At 40.6% G+C, this 19,764-nt stretch overlaps 1 protein-coding gene across 2 annotated transcripts in view; it reads right to left on the reverse strand.

Moving 5' to 3' along the window:
- The window catches only part of ARHGAP42 (Rho GTPase activating protein 42), a 172,286-nt gene that overhangs the window by 34,734 nt on the left and 117,788 nt on the right, over positions 1–19,764 (reverse strand). For both annotated transcript variants that reach the window (XR_010371219.1, XM_064441323.1), the window contains exons 7-10: positions 10,935–11,039; positions 7,302–7,431; positions 2,955–3,055; positions 989–1,098 (exon numbers count right to left, since the gene is read on the reverse strand). Coding sequence is in view for 1 of the 2 variants with exons in the window: in XM_064441323.1 (XP_064297393.1) it covers positions 989–1,098; positions 2,955–3,055; positions 7,302–7,431; positions 10,935–11,039 (446 nt within the window). In the remaining variant the exon portion in view is untranslated. The remainder of the gene's footprint in view (positions 1–988; positions 1,099–2,954; positions 3,056–7,301; positions 7,432–10,934; positions 11,040–19,764) is intronic.

The raw sequence follows: 19,764 nt of genomic DNA on the forward strand, positions 1-19,764 counted from the left end.
TGAACTGCAGATGGAACTAATTGTTCTGTGCACTTTTGTTTAACTGTGGACATTGTAGTCAAGTAAGGGAGAGAGAAGGGACAACACTCACTTGTGAATACGTTACAATGGTACTGCCACGGATGTGTCTAACAAAGGCAATTCTACTTAGAAAGAAACAACTACTAATTTCAAACACAGCCTGCCAATTCAAGCTTAGGAGATTTCAAGAGACCAATTAGTCTCAACATTTATTCATATAAAATTTCTATTTGTCAAACCTGAACTCACTCAGAAATCTCTTTCAAAAAAATAATGTATTCTATCTGAAAGTACCAAAGTAGCCTCAAAATTAGCATGTAAAACCAGCAGTTCTGAATGGAATTTTAAATGACAGTAACAGTCGTAAAATATTTCTTAAGAGAACGACTACAAAAATCAGTCTATTTATCATATTTTAAGGGAAAAAAAGAATTCAATATTTATCTTTATTCCCAAGCTTGAAAAAAATACTGTTACAAGTACTTTGTACGTATACCGCAAACAGAGAAAAGCTGTTTTCATGTATCTTATATAATTGTAATATCCAGGAATAAGTGAAAAAAAATTGTAGAAGTAATTTTCAAAAAAGAAAAATGATGTGCTATCACACATTTCTCATAGTAATAGATATTAGTACAGAATATGTTTGTTAATAAATATTTATAAAAATATTTATGATCTATTCCTAAAAAAGGGTAGTCAGTTGTGCTACAGGTTTTGTAAGAATCCATCTTGTGCCTGCATGCAAGCATAATGTAGTTAGGACACTACATATGTAATGTAGCGAATTCTGTTAGAAAAACAGGTTTGAACGAATAAGTACTAAGTCTTGAACGCCTGGTTTGTCTGGATACAAACATATTGAGAAACAGGTGTTCTTATTACAGGAGTAATTATTAGATATTGGTTGCAAGTACTTCTATTTTTAATTCTTCTCAATTTGTTAACACAATGAAAAAAATCAAACCTCTCAAATACTTCAATATCGAAACAGAAACGTTTGTCAATTGAATCTGTCTTTCTCCTGATGCAAGATTTTAGCTTGAATATTTCTGGTGGGCTTGTGACAAGGCCATTCTATAAAACAAAACAGAACAAAATTAGCATAGGCAGTATACTGATATACCTTGGCTTCACATCTTAAATTTAAGTGTATGAACAGTCCAAACAGCATGCCTTAAGATAGGCATTAAAATTATTTTGGAACATGTACAATAATTCCCTTGTATATAAAGACTATAGTTAAATAGCTTTCTATCACATATTTGTTATTTAATTATTACATTTCAGAAAACTCCCTAAATTCAAAACTCTACATATATAACATGTTTATATGTTATATGCTAGAATGAATATCATACACTTTTGTCAACTCACACATGTAGATAGAAAGATTTCTGAAGAATAAAGTTGACTAACTCCTAGTTCAGGCCACCATCATTGTGAGGCCGCTCTCTATAATGTTGGAAAGGCTGACACCATCAGGGGAGTTTCTGAGGAATGGGAGAAAGCAAATGTCATTCCTGTCTTAAAGAAGAGCAAGAAGGATTTGGGGAACTACAGGCCAGTCTGTATCACCTTGATCCCAGAGAAGGTGATGGAGTGTGTAATCCTGAAAAGCATTTCCAAAGGACAGAAAGGTCACTGGAAGTAGTCAGCATTGATTTAACAAAGGGGAAATCGCGCAGGACCAACCTGATAGCCCTCTACAATATGATGGATGGCTCAGTGGATGATGGAAGAACAACAAATATTGCTTATCTCAACTTCAGCCAGGCTTTTGACACTACATCCTATTACAGTAGGACGTTTCCTACTATATCCTCATAGACAAACTGGTGAAGTACAGGCTAGGTAAGTAGATGGTGAGGTGGATTGAAAACTGGCTGAACTGCTGAGCTCACAGCAGAAGTCCAGCTGCAGCCAGTTGCTAGTCGTATGCCCATGGGGTCAATAGGGGGGCCAGCACTGTTTATCATGAATAGGAATAACTCCAGGCACCAGGAACAGGCTGTGGCTGACAGGACGGAAGACAGCTTGGCAGAAAAGGACCTGCAGGTCCTGGTGGGAAACAAGCTGACCGTGAGCCAGCAATGTGCCCTTGCAGCAAAGGCAGCCAACAGCCTCCTGTGCTGCATCAGGCAGAGCACTGCCACCAGGCAGGGATCCTTACCATCTGCTCAGCACTGGTGAGACACATCTGGAGTGCTGTGTCCAGTGCTGTGCTCCTCAGTACAAGAGAGACAGGAGCAAGTCCAGCAAAGGGCCACCACGGTGAATAAGGACTTGGAGCATGTATCACATGAGGAGAGGCTGCTAGAGCTGGGACTGTTCAGCTTGGAGAAGGGGGATCATATCAGTGATTTATCTGTGAATATCTGACGGGAAGGACTAAAAATGACTGAGTCAGATTCTTCTCAGTGTTGTTCAGTGAAAGGGCAAGAAGCAATGGCCACAAACTGAAATACAGGTAATTCCATCTGAACTTAAAGCTTTTTTACGGTGGTCAAATGCTGAAACAGCTTGCTCACAGAGGCAGCGGGGTCTCAATCCTTGGAAATATCTAAAACCTGACTGGACACAGGCCTCACTAACCTGCCTGGGCCAGCCCTGCACTGAGGTTAAATTAGGTGATCTCTAGAGCTCCTTTCCAAATCCCATCCATTCTATGATTCTGTGCAAATGTGATTGACTTCCTATGCATTTGGAACCACCACATTAGAGAATGTATTAAATATATGGTTAATATACGTTTCAAAAGAAATATTTTTATTTAAATATTTAATTTATCTCTGTTATATAAGACATTAATTGCTTCATGCATGAGAACAGCCTCATGCTTTGGTCACTTTTTTTTTTTAACAGTTCCTGAAGGCTTAATATAAAAGATAGAATATACAGTTCATGTATGCATCCATGTATGTGCAACTCACCACTTTTCCACCAGATTTTGTTTCAGCTATACTCATTGTAAATGTTTTTGTTCCTTTATCATAAGTGCAGTAATGTTTTACCCATGTAAATCCAAGAGGTCCTAGATTAAAGAGACACAGTATTAAAAATACTTATTTTGGCATTTTATCACTATTTTAGTTGGAGTTAGATAGAGAAACGAAACATAACAGCCTACAAAATCAAAAACTCCCATAATTTTTTTATTTTGAACATGTTGTTCAGATATAATTTTCAAATATTGAAGCTTGATGAGGTTGCCCAACAAAGTTCCAGCAGATTGATTTTCTTTGGCAACTGGATGGGTCACAGCATTTTACTAGGGTAGATAGGCAGGAGACAGGCAAGATCCTCAGGATTTTTCTGCCTAGGAAATATAGTTGAAGATTTGAGCAACCCAAGTGAAGCACTAGGATTCAGTATTACATCCTTTCTCTGAGGGAAACCTTGAGGTCTGGTGTTAGATCCAGAAAATTGGATGAAGTAACGAAGTCACAGTGCATTTCCCTTTACTTTCAGAGTTCTTGTCAAAGGTAACAAATGCTTTCGGTAGTATCATAGGAACTCTATTTTTCTAGCTGTTACCTTAAGGGAGTGGGTAAAATGGCATTTGGCTCAGAGACAGATTTAATCTTACATAGTTGAACACTGACGGGTGATTTCATTACAGGAAAGGGAAGTAAGGAAAGAAACAGCGCACACTAAAACTATAGTGGTTTAGGGATGAGTGATAAAATGCTGGGTGGCAGAGGTAGTCACTTCAGCAAGAAACATCGGCCTTTTATGCCTTGGAAGAGGTCCTGCTGGGGGAGAGGTGGCTGCAACAGCAGTGCACAAATTACTGCGTCCACAAACTGACAACTGCGCACACTCACAATACCAAAGTACAATGTACTTTGGGATTCACTAGTCTTCCGTTTAGATAGCCATACATGAAACCTACAGTGATGCCTGAGTAAGTGGACGTACGCCTTGTCCTGGAGAGGTGAAACCACAGTACTTCTTAATCCTACTGCAAAGTACAGGATCTCTGATGCAGATGTTTTCACTCCTGGATTACCCAGAGGTTTGTTCAGGCATTGTTGTGAACCTTTAGTGAATCTAAACATGAAACGCTCTTGACCTTAAGCTCAATAATATTTTAAACTTCGGCCACTAATCTAGCTTTGATACAGGCATTTATAATGTGTCCTTTGCTGTGAGGACATAGCATAAATTCTCCCACCCTTTGCACAATTCTCTACACATCCTAGAAGTACAGCTAAGATCTCCCATGATTTTCTGGAAAAAAAAAATGTTTACTGCAGCAAGAGAGCTAGCAAGAAAAGCTACCAGGTTCCTACAGATACCTCTGGAGGGGTGGTGTACTGCTGAGAACAGGAAAAGTCAGGGTTTTGCAGTGTGACTGCTCCCCCTTGGGCCAGAACATTATGGCTGTAACTGCACTGGTTAATAAACAGCGCTCGCAGCATTCACAGTGATTAGGTAACACAGAGTCAATAGGTAAGTTGGAAAAAACTTATTAGTTTTTGAGGACAGGAAATTTAGCATAGAGGGTGGGATATTCTGTGCAAGCTGGTCACAGTGGCAGAGTGCAGCCCCATTTATTTTAGTAGCATTGACACAGCTTCCAGGTATTCAGCTGCAGAGACCAAACACAATGGCTATGTGAGAAGAGGTACCAAGAAGGAAAAGCACTTATTGCCTCTTGGACAGCATTATATGCTTCAGAGCCTGGCATTCAAACATGGCCCCTCTCTGCAGAGCCATCACAAATGTAGGTGCCAAAGCAAAAACTATATATAATGCAGTATTGTAAGTACCGTGTAAATTCAGACTAGGAAAGGACTAGATGATAACTTTCAACCCACATGTGATTTTCCAATTAATTTCAATGGGAGTTACTCATGGGAAAAATATGATATTGATTTTTTTCCAAGTACAGTATCTGGACCTTTTAATTCTTTTTACAATGAAAGAGCTCTGAGTTAAAAAATGTATTTTAAGGGTTTTGTTTGGGTATTTTTAATGTAAGCAATTAAATAAAAATGGAAGGTGTTAAAAACAAATCTAGTAGTTTTGCTATAGATACAATGGCTCTGCCTTCTAAATGTAGCCTTTCACAAAGGTGGTGGGTATATGAGAGATTGCATCAGTCATGTAAGTTGGATGTCTCGCAATACAGAAATGTAGATGTGGAAATCTACATAGTCTGTTACTCCAACTCAGAGAAAGTTCCACCATTGCCTGCATTTTGCAGGAAAGTAAAGTCATTAATCGAATAGTCAACTGGTTACCCAGCCTCAGAAGCTCGTTGTTCTGTTCCTATAGTTTAACTTATTTTCACTTAGCAAAACAAAATCTATAATTATTTTAAATAAATTTTTCCTCTGATGGAATTTAATTAACTCTTTTAGCATATATAAGAAGGATGAGCACGCTTAAAGCTGGTTTAGATGAGTTTAGAAGTCACCTGTTTTTCATTAGAAAAATTGTACCCAGACACATACATTGCAGCTTCAAGTCTGTTACTCATGGGTGTCCATCTGAAAGAAAATAATTTAAAGCCCACTGCCATTTAAAAAAACCCAAAACATATTTACTACCATGCATATCAATAATATATATATATATATACAGGATTTACTCACAAGACTAGCAAACATTTAACCCAGTTGCCCATAATTTGACAAGAGCCTATGGAATGATGGTTGTAGGAAAGCAAACCTGCATGACAAGGAAATATGCAACTAGCACCTTCCCCACTGACACAGAGATTACAGACCCTGTTACTCTTCCTCCAGAATAAACTAATGAACAATTTTTTTTTTAGTAAGAGGATGTCAAGTTGGCCTCTCACTATTTAATGAAGCACAGCATGTGCTCAACGCTTCACTCCTTTTTTCCCTCCCCCATTAGCAGGGCTCAGTGTAATTTCCACTTAACACAGGTTTCTTTTATCATTATTACTCAGTTAAAACATAGAGGGTCTTCTTAAAACTTTCAGTGCTACCGAGGGTAAAAGTGGTTGAGGTTGAATATGATAAGCATTGAGGTTTCTTTCTTTTAGCTCACATATGGAATAAAGATTAATTTAATGATGTTATTTGGAAAATCAATTATCTATAACTCCATGTAGTCTCTTGATGGGAGCAGTGAATAATATATCCTCAAAACTGAGGTTGGGTGGGGTCAAGTCTGACATGGGAATTCTATATCCAGATGCCTTCTATTTATTTTCAGATTGAGAAATCAGGTGCCAAGTTGTATTTAACAATTTTTGCCTGAACATCAAACTTGCACAAGCATGTACACACTACCTCAAAACACACTGCTAGTGTCAGGCTGATTCCACAGAAAATAGAAAAATGAACAAATAAATAAATATATAAATCTGGGCACCCCACGCAATGAAAACCATTTTACTGAGGGTTTTGCATGATTCTGCAGCTAGTTTGGCTTGGTCTTCTGTACTGGTTAGAGTGTAAAACAGTGGGAGCTGATACTTCAGGTGATGTATAGTTTTGAATGCTCTCATTTGATTTTTCACATATTTCCTGAATCTGTTTTCATTTATAACATGATGTATTGCTAGGCTCTTCCAATTAGTTTCAGACACTTAGGACAACTTTAGTTCTATTCCTTCACTTAGGTCATCGCTTCATTCTCATGTCACATGAAGTGAATAAAACATAGGTAGAGATTTGCAGCTATTTGGAAGCTGAGAGACTGCATTTAGATTACTTTTCTTCATCTTACACATTTGTTTTCCATTACGTACATGTTCATTTACTATTAAGGTGGCTGGGTCAGTGGAAATCTTCATACAAGGTCCAAGTCGCTCCTGCTAGGTGAACTATGGGCCCTGTTCAGGCAGAGAAAGTACCAGCTTTGGCAGGGTTTGGCAGGGAAAGTACAAGTCGGCAGGGTTTGGCAGGCAGAGCCAAAGCAGAGTGTTGGGAGCTTGCAGCTTCTGCAGCAAGTAGAGCAGCCAGCCAGAGCAGATCTTGCTACTTGTCAGTCACTGGGTTGGCCAATAGCAGGGACCTACCCACAAGGACCCAGAGGGCAGCAGTTGAGTTGCTTACAAGTGTTTTGATCACCTTTACATCTGACTGTAGCTACTTTTTTTAAGTAGTACTTTTTGCTTTTTGAAACACTTATTATTCTTTTGAACCTCCCAATCATCTGGAAAGCAAGCGTAGCAGAAGTCTGCAGACATTCAAACACAGAGGTTGTGCTGTCCTGCTAACTGAACCATTTTCTCATCCTTGCATTTGTTGCTGTGCCTTTCAAATCAAGTTAAAAGGTACGTCTGTTTTACTCACGTTTCTCCTGCACATAGAGATAGCCTTCCATTGTCCATTGACTTGGTGGTCTGTAATCCTGGTTGGCTGATTTCATTCTTTGCATGAGTCTCTCCACTTCCTGCCTTGTGCTTTCAAAGTTATTCCGGGTCTAATACCCAGAAAAAGAAACAAACAAAACCCCCACATTATCTCATGCAAGTACTAAAAACCAGTGAAGGACTAATTATTAGTAATGCCAAGGAGACTGTAATGGACACCAACAGAAGTATTTGACAGAGACATAAAAAGGAAAAAAAAGCAATAAAGAATTCTTCATTGCTCTAGAAGCCTAGGAATAACAAAGTAATGAAGAATTGAGCTTAAGCGCACAAGTGTAAAGGAAACATAGTTGGGAATAGTAACATTCCTCTTTCTGCAGGTCACTAACCTGAGAAAGGAGGTCATTTCACATCTTTAGGTGTGCTTACACAATATTTTGCAGGTGGATGCAGGCTTTATCTCTGTGTACTCTAGGATATGCAGACAGAAGCCAGGCTAAACCAGCAGCTGCTGATCGCATAGCTGCAACCTCAAGTAATAAGTCCCAATGAACCTCTTGAAGTATGGTGCAGAAAACATGAGTTTGGGTTAATGCCAGGCTAATGTCTCTAGACAGCTGTGGTCTCTCCACATGAGGAAGAGACAAATTTACTGTGTATCCACTATCTGCAGTCCACAGCTGCTGACACCCAGAATAGTCAGGTTACCAGCATCGTCATGAACATTTTTTGACAGGACTATGCAAACACCACAGTTAAGTATAACATAAATATGCTAGGTAAGAAACAGGTCACAAGTGGCAGAACTATGCCGAAAGTATGGAAGAACTGTGTCTGTCCTAAATATCGCCTGTGTAACCAGGCACACAATTAGGTACAAAGGTAGGTTATTCATATTTGCTAACATCTATATTCATGTAAATGGACATTTTTTTCCCTATTGAATTCAGTGAGGCCAGGGTTTCCCTCCATACATCTCGCACGGTATAGTAGAGAAGAATTATTATGATGTGCCAGAGGTTTGGTAGGTTGTTACTAATACACCAGATGTTGAACACTTTGTTCCTACAGGTAATAGAAAAGAATAAAGTTTTTCATTATGTTTTTACAAAGTCATCTTATGGACTCTAATACTGACTAGTCAGAAAGATACTCTCAAGACTTTATATACTGGTGAGTACTTTCCCGGGACATGTGACCTGTTAAGAGCTCTGGTCTGTCACTACTCTGCTACTCCTACGGCTGTTACTGTTCCTGCTCTAACCTGTAGAACAAGTTTAAGAACCGGAACAGCAGTTCAGATCAACTATTCTCCAAGACCTTAACACACAGTGCAATGGAGAGGAGTGCTTTTGACAGCTACAACAGACAGGCTGAACACAATTTTCCCTGAACTGTCCTCAGTTTGTCTTTCCCTACATCCTTCACTTCAATCTGAGGTTGGGTGATGCTCTGAGTGACAAGTCAGTAGATAGCCCAGCTGGCAAAATGAAGCTGTGGATCTAGATCTGGAGCCAGAATTCAAACTTCTGCGTAACAGCAGTGAATGATGTACCATATCCCACTATATCTTCCTGTAGATGTTCCTCTGATGTATATATATAATAATATAAATATAAAAATAATACCATAATACATTGTCCCTTCTGCCTAACTTTACATCTCCCTCTACCTCTGTAGTCTATTTAAAACTTCAAGTTGTACTTTTAGAATATTTAAGAAGAGATTAAGTTTAACTATGTCTTAATTAACATTGAATTAAAAAAAAAATCCATTAATAATTCTGCTTCTATAGATACAGGCATAGAAGACACTAACATATTCTGACTTAAAATGCCAGTTTCGGTCTGTGCTGTGGGCTTATGCTTCCCTTAGAACTTGCCATATTAAAGTATGTAAACTCTGGACTGAAGCAGAATTTTCACCCTTCTACCGAAACTGTGCTGTGCAACAACACTGACCCCTTGTGCCTTTATCTGAAAGAGTCTTAGTAGCAAACCAAAAGTAGCAAGTACATAACTTCAGAGGACAAGGGCCTGAGATGCTCTACAGACAGAACATTTGCATTTTGATCCAAAAGGAAAAGCTAGTCATCTAGGAGGTTTTGCCTTGTTTCCCCAAGCAGTGTTTTAAATGGGATCTATACCTACACATGAACAACAGACATAAAAAGGGAAGGGGCTAGGGAGGTGTGCCGCACATGTTTAACTGCAGCAAAACCTTGACAAGTGCAGTACTCCTAAGAATGCAGGTCTACATTAACAGTGCTAAAGCAATGCCGTATTCCAACTTTGAGCCAATATATGCCTCTCTAATAGCAAGATGCTACAGGGAAAATGTCAAGTGTTTTATTTTCCAGCAATCCACAGGGAACAGCAGTTAGGCATGGTAAAGTGCTCCCAGATCTGTTTCATATTCCCTAAGTTTCATGGACAAAGCACTAACCACAAAAGATGATGTCAGATCTTCTAAACTGTTGTAACTTCTTTGATTCTAGTGGAGCTACAAAAATTTCTGTTGAGTGAGTATATTTTCTTGAAAGAACGAAATGGAAAAGAAATGGAGTCACCCCAAATATACAGCATTTGGAATAAATGATAGAATGACAGAATTCCTTCACTTTTTTTTTTAATTTGTTCTGTACTTTGAAATTACTTGTCATGAAAAATGTAGGGCTGGCCCAATATTAACAGGCTGAACTTCACTTTTCACCCTAAAAGCAAGTGATAGCGGTTCTAGTGCAAATAGAGTGTAGAGATGTTTTGTATCTACTTACTTGTATGTCCTTGGAAGTGTGAAATCTGGGTTACACAGTGAAATAAATATATACTTGTATACAGCAGTTATGATGAGTGGAAAAAATGCTGATTAAATCCATTTTTGTTATTTCTGAAAGCTATGGAATTTTTGGGCACAGTTGATCTTGTATGGCTCTTACTACCAAATTCAGACCAATCCACAGTAAAAGATCCATCTGCTCAGTTGACAGAAACTCTCTACATAAATAATAGACCCTTTCTTCTGGTGGAACTTAACGCCTGTGAGAGCCGCTCACTGTGGAGGAAGGCCCCACCAGTTCTCTGACACGGACAAAATACGTCCAGAGAACAGCCAGAGCATGGTGTCCCTATGTATGCTTTATATACAGTGGGAAGCTAGCAGACAGCAGGACAAGCTTGTTTGTGGCAATCTGTGATCTTAAAGAAACAAACTGCATCCTTCTATACCAGTTGGAGCATTCCTGGGATGTCTGCTTACTCCAGAAGACAGGCCCCACTCTCAAGAAAGCATTTATGCATTTAAACCTATCTGGACTACTGTGTTTTCTAATCAAAACTTGGCTGCTGTCCTGCTTTTCTGGTTCTTGCTCCCAAAATTTTGACCTGGAAATCACAAAATAACTACCTGAAGATTAATTTTTCCGAAGTTATTTGTTGAGGAACCTTCATTACAGAGACTTACCAAAAACAACTTTTGCCTATTCATGTAATAATTTTATTTCAACTTACTAAAACATTGCAAGACTTAGAGTTCCAATAAATGCTATGAGTCTACTTCAATATCCTGAAATTAAATTAGCAAACAAAATGGTGTAAATACAAATCATCCTTACATTCTGCAAATTGAACTGCAGCTGCTGCTTGTATGGTGCAAACTCCTGAGCCAATTCATATCCTTCATGGTAAAATGTAAATAATCCTTGAAGAAAGGCCAAGAGCTGAAAAGGTAAAATTGAGAAGCGTTATAGATTTTAAACATGTGCTCTTAATGCTATAAAACACAAATATAACAGAACATATAGTAATGTAAGGAATAGATACTGCCTGTGAGAGTGAAGGAATAGTTCTTAGCAACTGCTACACAATTTTTCTATTCAGGTGAACGTAAGAAAGCAAAAACTAAGGACAGCTGATTTTCTATTAGTTTTCAGCAGCAAAGTACAGCAAACCATCAGCAAAAAACATTCCGTGTCCTAGGTGCTGGAACACTTTAAGCTTTCATTACTTGCAACAGCAAAGCTTTGCTGAGCAAGTGATCCATGGTCAAATCTTAAGAAAGAGAGGGGTTAAACAGGCTTCTGCATCATGAGGTTGCCATTTCCATAATTTAATTCACTGTCCTGGCAATTTTGTCCAGTATTTCAGCTGGAGTCTTTGATGGTTTGCATTTTCCATGTTCATACTTTCAGAGTTCAAGGGCTTTTTCTTCAAAATATTTTTTCACTTTCTTCATAGCAATTGCTTGGGCTATGACCTATTTTCCACAAATGAGACAATTGAAAGTATGTTTTGGACAGCTTAATATAACACAAGAAATCCAGACTATTTCTTCCTGCTCTGAAGAAAATGAAAACTCTATCTGGTATGTCTGTGACTGACTCCAGCAGAACAGCTGAAGTTGGTATGTATCCAGTTGAAAAATCTTTTTAAAGTTTGATTTAAAATAATGGTTAAGTAGTAAAAAGCACAACTAGATTTTCTGAACACTTATTTTAGCTGTTGAAGTAATGCATTCTTATCACCTGTTAGTTTTAAAAGCCTTCTAATTTATTCTGTTCTAAATTTAGAAAACATGTTTTGACATTGCCTTAAGTCTTCCTACCTGCTATTAAATAACAAGAATTTAATTTTTTATTATGGACTGTTTTCTCTGCATACATAATTTAGCTTACATACAGCCAAGTAAAGAAAACAACAACAAAAAAGAAGTATTAACTTGGATGTACAATAACAAAAGCTATCACAACAGGACAGATTTATCTTAGTATATTACAGCCATTGAAAAGCTAATCATCTAGGCTAAGTAACTGGCTGTTCATGCTGCCTCCTAACTTGGTACAAAATCCACAGGTATTCAAGAGCATAATTCTTTTTCCTCTTTCAGACTCCTCTTTTAGGACGGGATGAATGACCCTATGGAAACATTTATCTCTCTCCATCGACTACTGAAGTAGCCCAGACTTGGGCAACAAACATGCCATCATTCATATTTAATGCACTTTTCTTTGTGTTACCAGTACCATAGACTATTGTAAGTGAAACAGCTTAAAAATGTACCTTTTACTGAGTTTATATTTTCTTTAAATTTATACTCAGCCCTACTTGAAGAAATGTGGTTAAATTTTTCTGCTTCCTCCTTTCTGATTGCTCGCTAAGAGACTGCTGTACTAAGGCAACACATATATTTCAGGGGAATAGCCCCGGCCACTCCAGCATCACAAGACAGTCCACACCCTTTAACGTGCAAACTTCCACAGCTTGACAGATGAGAGATCAAGGACACAGCTCTCCGGGCAGAGGAGTTAATGTAACGACTTGCTGCTGCCAAACTGAAGGCTTGCACTCCCTATTCCTCCTCCTTTTCCCCATTCAGCTTTACCACACATCCCACACATCCTTGTGCCAGCTTTGGCATCACTGAGCCCTTCAGTGAGCATGTCTGCCTTGGGACGCCTGCTGTTTTGCTGCATTAGTAAGTTAAAGCAGTTTGAGGTTAATAGATCATCAGTGCTGGCATAAATAGAAGCATGACGGCATGGCTGGGAGAAGGACTTCCCTTTTGGTTTTTACTGGTATTGCAGGATCAGATGAAACCCTGGCCTCAGGGAGAGGTGGTGAAAGCCCATGCCTGCCCAGTGAGTCAGTCGTGGAGACTGAAGAACTGAGAAGGTCCTTGGGCATAAAAGCCACTTTCTGTGGTGCCTTTACAACAGGTGTGAATTCCTGAACCTCATCCCACCACCAAACAAATAATGAAGTCAACATAGTCAAGTGAAGGCTCCACAGCTTGTGTAAATTCTCTCAGCTTTACATGATCATCTGCCCAGCTGAAATCATTATCTCAGCTAAGGACCAGGCCATGCCAAGTAAGTCTTTTACTTGTTATTCAAGTGGTTCTGAGGAAGGTCCAAATACAAGTATTTCTCTTAAAATCTCCAAATGTGTAAACGGATAGAAAGAGTTCTATAATTTTAAGGTTTATAATGTAATTCTAGAACAAATAAAATAAAATAAAATAAAATATCTAATCTTCCTTTCTTACCAATAAAGTATAAAATTATAAGCAAGTCTGCTCTGGCTCCAGCTGTGCAAAGCCTGTTCCCACAGTCTAGATTATAGAAACCATAGAATCTTAGAATCATTAAAGTTGGAAAAGAACTCTGGGATCATCAGGTCCAACCATCAACCCAACACTATCATGTCTCCTAAACCATGCCCTGAAGTGCCACCTCTACACATCTTTTAAATACCTCCAGGGATGGTAACTCCACCACCTCCCTGGGCAGCCTGTTCCAATGCTTGCTCACTCTTTCAGTAAAGAAAATTTTCCTAATATCCAGTCTAAACCTCCCCTGATACAGCTTGAGGCCATTTCCTCTCATTCTATCGCTAGTGACCTGGGAGAAGAGACCAGCACCCACCTCACTACAACCTCCTTTCAGATAGTTGTAGAGAGCGATAAGGTCTCCCCTCAGCCTCCTCTTCTCCAGGCTAAACAACCCCAGATCCCTCAGCTGCTCCTCATCAGACTTGCTCTCCAGACCCTTCACCAGCTTTGTTGCCCTTCTCTGGACACGCTCCAGCAACTCAATGTCCTTCTTGTAGGGAGGGGCTCAAACCTGAACACAGTACTTGAGGTGCGGCCTCACCAGTGCCGAGTACAGGGGCACTGATCACTTCCCTGCTCCTGCTGGCCATGCTATTCGTGATACAAGCCAGGATGCTGTTGGCCTTCTTGGCCACCTGGGCACACTGCTGGCTCATGTTCAGCCCGCTGTTGACCACCACCCCTAGGTGCTTCTCCACCAGGCAGCTCTCCAGCCATGCTTCCCCAAGCCTGTAGCGCTGCATGGGGTTGTTGTGACCCAAGTGCAGCACCCGGCATTTGGCCTTGTTGAATCTCATACAATTGGCCTCAGCCCATCAATCCAGCCTGTCCAGGTCCCTCTGTAGGGCCTTCCTACCCTCGAGCACATCAACACTCCCACCCAATTTGGTGTCATCTGCAAACTTACTGAGGGTGCACTCAATCTCCTCATCCAGATCATTGATAAAGATATTAAACAAGACTGGCCTCAACACTGAGCCCTGGGGAACACCGCTCGTGACTGGCTGACAGCTGGATTTAGCTCCATTCACCACAACTCTCTGGGCTCGGCCAGCCAGCCAGTTTTTAACCCAGCAAAGAGTACACCCGTCCAAGCCATGAGCCGCCAGCTTCTCTAGGAGGATGCTGTGGGAGACAGAATCAAAGGCTTTACTGAAGTCCAGGCAGACAACATCCACAGCCTTTCCCTCATCCACTAGGCGGGTCACCCTGTCACAGCAAGAGATCAGGTTGGTTGGGCAGGACCTTCCTTTCATGAAGCCATGCTGGCTGGGCCTGATCCCCTGGGTGTCCTGCACATGCTTGGTGAGCTCACTCAGAGGAATTGCTCCATAACCTTCCCTGCACCGAGGTCAAGCTGACAGGCTTGTAGTTCCCTGGATATTCCTTCTGGCCCTTCTTGTAGATGGGTGTCACATTGGCAAGCCTTCAGTCATCTGGGACCTCCCCTGTTAACCAGGTCTGCTGATAAATGATGGAGAGTGGCTTGGCAAGCTCCTCCACCAGCTCCCTCAGTACTCTTGGGTGGATCCCATCCAGCCCTATAGACTTGTGAGTGTCCAAGTGGAGCAGCAGGTCGTAAACGGCTTCCTCCTGGATTATGGGGGTTTTATTCTGCGATCCATCCCTGCCTTCCAGCTTCAGAGGGCTGAATACCCTGGCGATAGCTGTTCTGACTGTTAAAGACTGAGGCAAAGGAGGTGCTCAGTACCTCATCCATGGTGTCAGTGTTGCCCCCTGCATCCAAAAATGTTGGAGATTTTCCTTGGCTCTCATTGTTGTTAATATATTTGTAAAAATATTTTTTTGTAAAAATATTTTTGTTATCCCTTACAGCAGTGGCCAGATTGAGTTCTAGCTGGGGTTTTACCTTTCTCATTTTCTCTCTGCATGTCCTAACGAGATCCCTGTACCATTCTTGTGTTACCTGCCACGTCTTCCAAAAGCAGTAGACTCTTTTTTTTCCTGAGTGTTAGCAGAAGCTCCCTGTTCAGCCAGGCTGGTTGTCTTCCCTGCCAGTTCGTCTTGCGGCACTTGGGGACAGCCTGCTCCTGCGCCTGCAAGGCTTCCTTCTTGAAGAAAGCCCAGCCTTCCTGGACTCCTTTGCCGTTCAGAACATCCTCCCAAGGGACTCTCCCAACCAGTCTGCTGAACAGGCCAAAGTCTGTCCTCTGGAATTCCATGGTAGTGGTTCTGCTGACCCCTCTTCTTACTTCACCAAGAATGGAGAACTCAGTCATATCATGGTCACTGTGCCCAAGACAGCCTCTGACCACCATGTCTCCCACCAGTCCTTCTCTGTTTGTGAACAGCAGGTCAAGTGAGACACCTTCCCTGGTAGGTTCACTTACCAGCTGTGTCAGGAAGTTGTCTTCCACACACTCCAGGAACCTCCTAGACTGTTTCTTCTCTGCTGTGTTGTATTTCCAGCAAACATCCAGTAAATTGAAGTCCCCCCACTAGAACAAGGGCAGTTGATTGTGATACTTCCTCCAGCTGCTTGTAGAACACTTCTACCTCTTCATCCTGGTTGGGTGGTCCATAATAGACTCCTAGCAGGATATCTGCCTTGTTGGCCTTCCCCCTCATCCTTACCCATAAGTACTTGACCTTACCATCAAAGTCGCTAAGCTTAACGCAATCTAAGCACTCCCTAACATACAGAGCCACCACACCACCTCTCCTTCCTTGCCTATCCCTTCTGAAGAGCTTATAGCCATCCATTGCAGCACTCCAGTTGTAAGAGTCATTCCACCATGTCTCTGTGATGGCAACTAAATTGTAGGTATCCCGCTGCACAATGGCTTCCAGCTCCTCACGTTTGTTGCCCATGCTGCGTGCATTGGCATAGATGCACTTGAGCTGGGCTATTGGTTTCACCCCCAACCCTGGCACGCCACCCCTAAGCTCCTCTCTGGTGGGCCTGGCTACATCCCCTTCCCCCTTCGAACCTAGTTTAAAGCCCTCTCGATGAACCCCACCAATTCATTTCACAGAATCCTTTTCCCCCTTTGAGATAGATAAACTCCATCTGACGCCAGCAGGTCTGGTGCTCAGTTACTCATCTACATCCCTAGCTACAGCCTCTTCAGATACAGCAGCCTAATTACTCCTGTACTTACTCTGACTTGTTTCAGTCAAAAGGACATGGATTAACTTAAACTGTAATTAGGAGCCTGCTGCTAGACCCACCCCTTTCAGCTAAAGAAGCACTGCAGGAGCAATATGAATGCTCAGCAAAACTGCAGCCAGAGAAGGATGTCAGAGCACACCAAAATTACAATAAAGGAACTAGTGGGAGAAAGTTTCAGTATGTCAGCTTATACCTGAATTTTAAAGACCAGTTTAAAGGGCATTTCTGGAGAATGTACTATAAACCGCTTAAATTTCAGCTTCAATACTTAGAGAGAACCATTTTCCACCATACAAAATGTTTTTTATCAGTACACAGAGAAATACTGAGAGTGAAAATATTTAACACAAGATGGCAGCAGAGCTGAATTTATCAGAAAGCAAAAAAAATCAGCACCCCCTGAGAAAAATCTGAATGCACTTTAGTTAAAGTACTGTTCAGGTATTCTGGCAGTTGTGCATTGCAGAGGATCTGGCCTTGAGGTTCTCTTGGTCAGATACTCTCTGAGCACTTAGAAAAACAGCAATAAAAGAAAAGTACAAATACGCTTATTTTATGCAAGTCCTAGACCAGCTTATTCAACTTCTGTGTTGAAACAACTGACACTGAGAATGGTCTTGGCTTCTATGTATATGTCACTAGTGGTGGAAGAACAGCGATCAGAAAATGCCCTGTACCCAATGGGCCTGTGCTGTTAAAGCATCTTAATAACCACTTCCATCAGGACAGGTACAGCCATAGCATTGCATGGAGGAGATCTAAAAGCCAAGGACTTTTGCCGTAGGCTTATGCTCACAGTGGGGTTTTCTTGTTGCTGGCATTACAAGTGGCACTGCTGTGAGATGCAGGCTGATAATTTTAAAGATATTTATATTAAACATCAAAGAAAAGAAAAACAGCCTTTTTTTTCTTTCAAAAAAGATTTTCAGAAAGTATTTTGAGGTGGTCTTCACATGTAAAGAGGTGATTTGTTTCACCAAACATCACATACAATGCCTGATGTGTTCATATCAACTATTTTTCATTTCAACAAGTGCCTTATAGCTACTTCAGTCTGAGTATCTTATCAGTCACATCAATAAAAAGCGAGGTCTTAACTCCGTAATACAATGCTACTCACTACCCCAGCGCTGCGAGGATTTCAACACAGAACCTGAAACAAAATCCAACTACTTCTTGAGACTTTATTTATTTTTATGGAGAGCTGGTGACCTCAAGACTGCCTGGTCATTTCATTCTCACAGGAAGAAGACTGTACTTAGGTTTTGGATAGGGGAGGAATTTAACCTTTGGCCTGCAGCACATCAGCCAGAAGTCCCTGTCTCCCTGGTTTCATTTTATTTATAAGTAGATAGCACCAGAAGGTACTTATCCATTAGATTAAAGTGAATGTAGTTAATAATGTAGAAAATCCAAGGAAGGGGAAATTGAGTTTAATGTCCACAGTGAAGTCTCATGGAACTGCATGCAATTACAGGCAGGATTTGTTGGTTTGGTCCCCCCCCCACCCCTTTAAATAAACACTCTGGGCTTTCATGACATTTAACGGACCACCCTCACATTTCATATAGTTTACTGCTTATGAGTCTCTGCCCTGATTCCTACCGGCCAAGGAAGTCCTGGCATTGCTGAGGGACAAAGTGGAGCTCTAGGAAGGAGTTTGCATTTCTCCTAATAACCATAACATCCTCAGAACGCTGTGTTGGTCTGGACTATCTTCTCTGAGCCCAGAAGAGCAAAGCTAGGAGCAGAGATTATTGTCACTTAATTTGTTTTGTTGTTTAACTTGCTGTAAAGTAAATTTTAACACTAATTTGTCTTTGAGACAAAGTTTAAATTCACGATCTGTATGAATTAGTTGTTTGTTTTTCCCTTGGAAAAAAATCAAGATCTAGGAGGATCACAAATAGGCAGCTGTCAGTTACTCACACTCCAGTACACATTAGCACCTCCTTGAGACAAGATGCAGAGAACAGCAGAGAAATCTAGGGCCTGAGGAGCTGCTGCAAAAGTCTACTGTAAATATTATAATCCTCTATTCTGAGTATGGGTCTTTAAAATTTTGTACCTTAAAATCTCTCCCCATGCTCCTCCAGGAAGGAACATTCTCCACTCTTACTAACTTCTGTCCTACTGTCCCAGGTGTAACCAACCTGGCAATTTTTGCTAGGCTACTTCTCCCACCCTGGTTCCCAAACCACCCTTATCTTTTGGCATAGACAAACTGAAGATCGTGGAAGAAGCTCCAGCGGACCATTTGCTTTTCAAGTTCTATTCCCATGTCATGAACTTATCCGTCTTCCACATGGGCATCACGATTTCCTCTTTCACTGCACTAACCTTTCTTTTATTTTGTTAAACTCTCCTTCAAAGAGCCTATTAGTAACACATGAGACTGAGAATGATATGGAGACATGACACTGAGCTGATAAATCAGAGACACAAGCAGCACAGACACTAGAAGGCCCCACAACTAGCAGAGCTCCTGAAGAGGAATGTCTATATAGACGCTCCACCAGGCATCTTGTAGCATCTCAACATCTGTAGGGCAGAGAGAGGAAAATGAATAATATGGCAATTCTTTTGGTATGTGATTTTAGAGTGTTAGGCTTTGTCCTTACCTACTTGCATCTAGCGGCACATGCTTATACTTCCAATATCACTTACATAAACTATGCATTTTTCAAAACCCTATTTTGAAGACTTTTTATTTTGTTTGTCTTGTGATATTTCTGATGTGTATAATAATTTACTTGTATACTCTGCCTTATGGGTTTTAGTAAATGCTTTTATTCCAACATGTTGTATACAACAGACTAGAAACCAAAAATTAAGATTTTGAAGGTTTAAAATTTTATAACTGATGTTATAATTTAAGCTCCATTTATATTCAGATTGATTATAAAAAATTCAAACCTGGAGCCAGAAGACTCTGCCTGCAAGGGCTATCATTACCCAGTCACCAAAGTTATTTCGTGCATCTGTATGCAACAAACAGGAGACTGGGCTAAAATGCCTGCTGATGTGACACAGGATGGCAACTGAACCACTCAAAAGTAAATTTTACCTACTGGATGTGCACACTTGGTGACAAAAATACCCAGGTCCACAAGACTGACTTTACCAGTAACCTCTCCTGCTTGTTTGCTCAGTATCAGCACTGATGAATTCATAAATCACTCTTTCATTTTGGTAATTCATA

Source organism: Phalacrocorax carbo, chromosome 1 (genome assembly GCF_963921805.1).
Source record: "Phalacrocorax carbo chromosome 1, bPhaCar2.1, whole genome shotgun sequence".
In the NCBI taxonomy this organism is placed as follows: domain Eukaryota; kingdom Metazoa; phylum Chordata; class Aves; order Suliformes; family Phalacrocoracidae; genus Phalacrocorax; species Phalacrocorax carbo.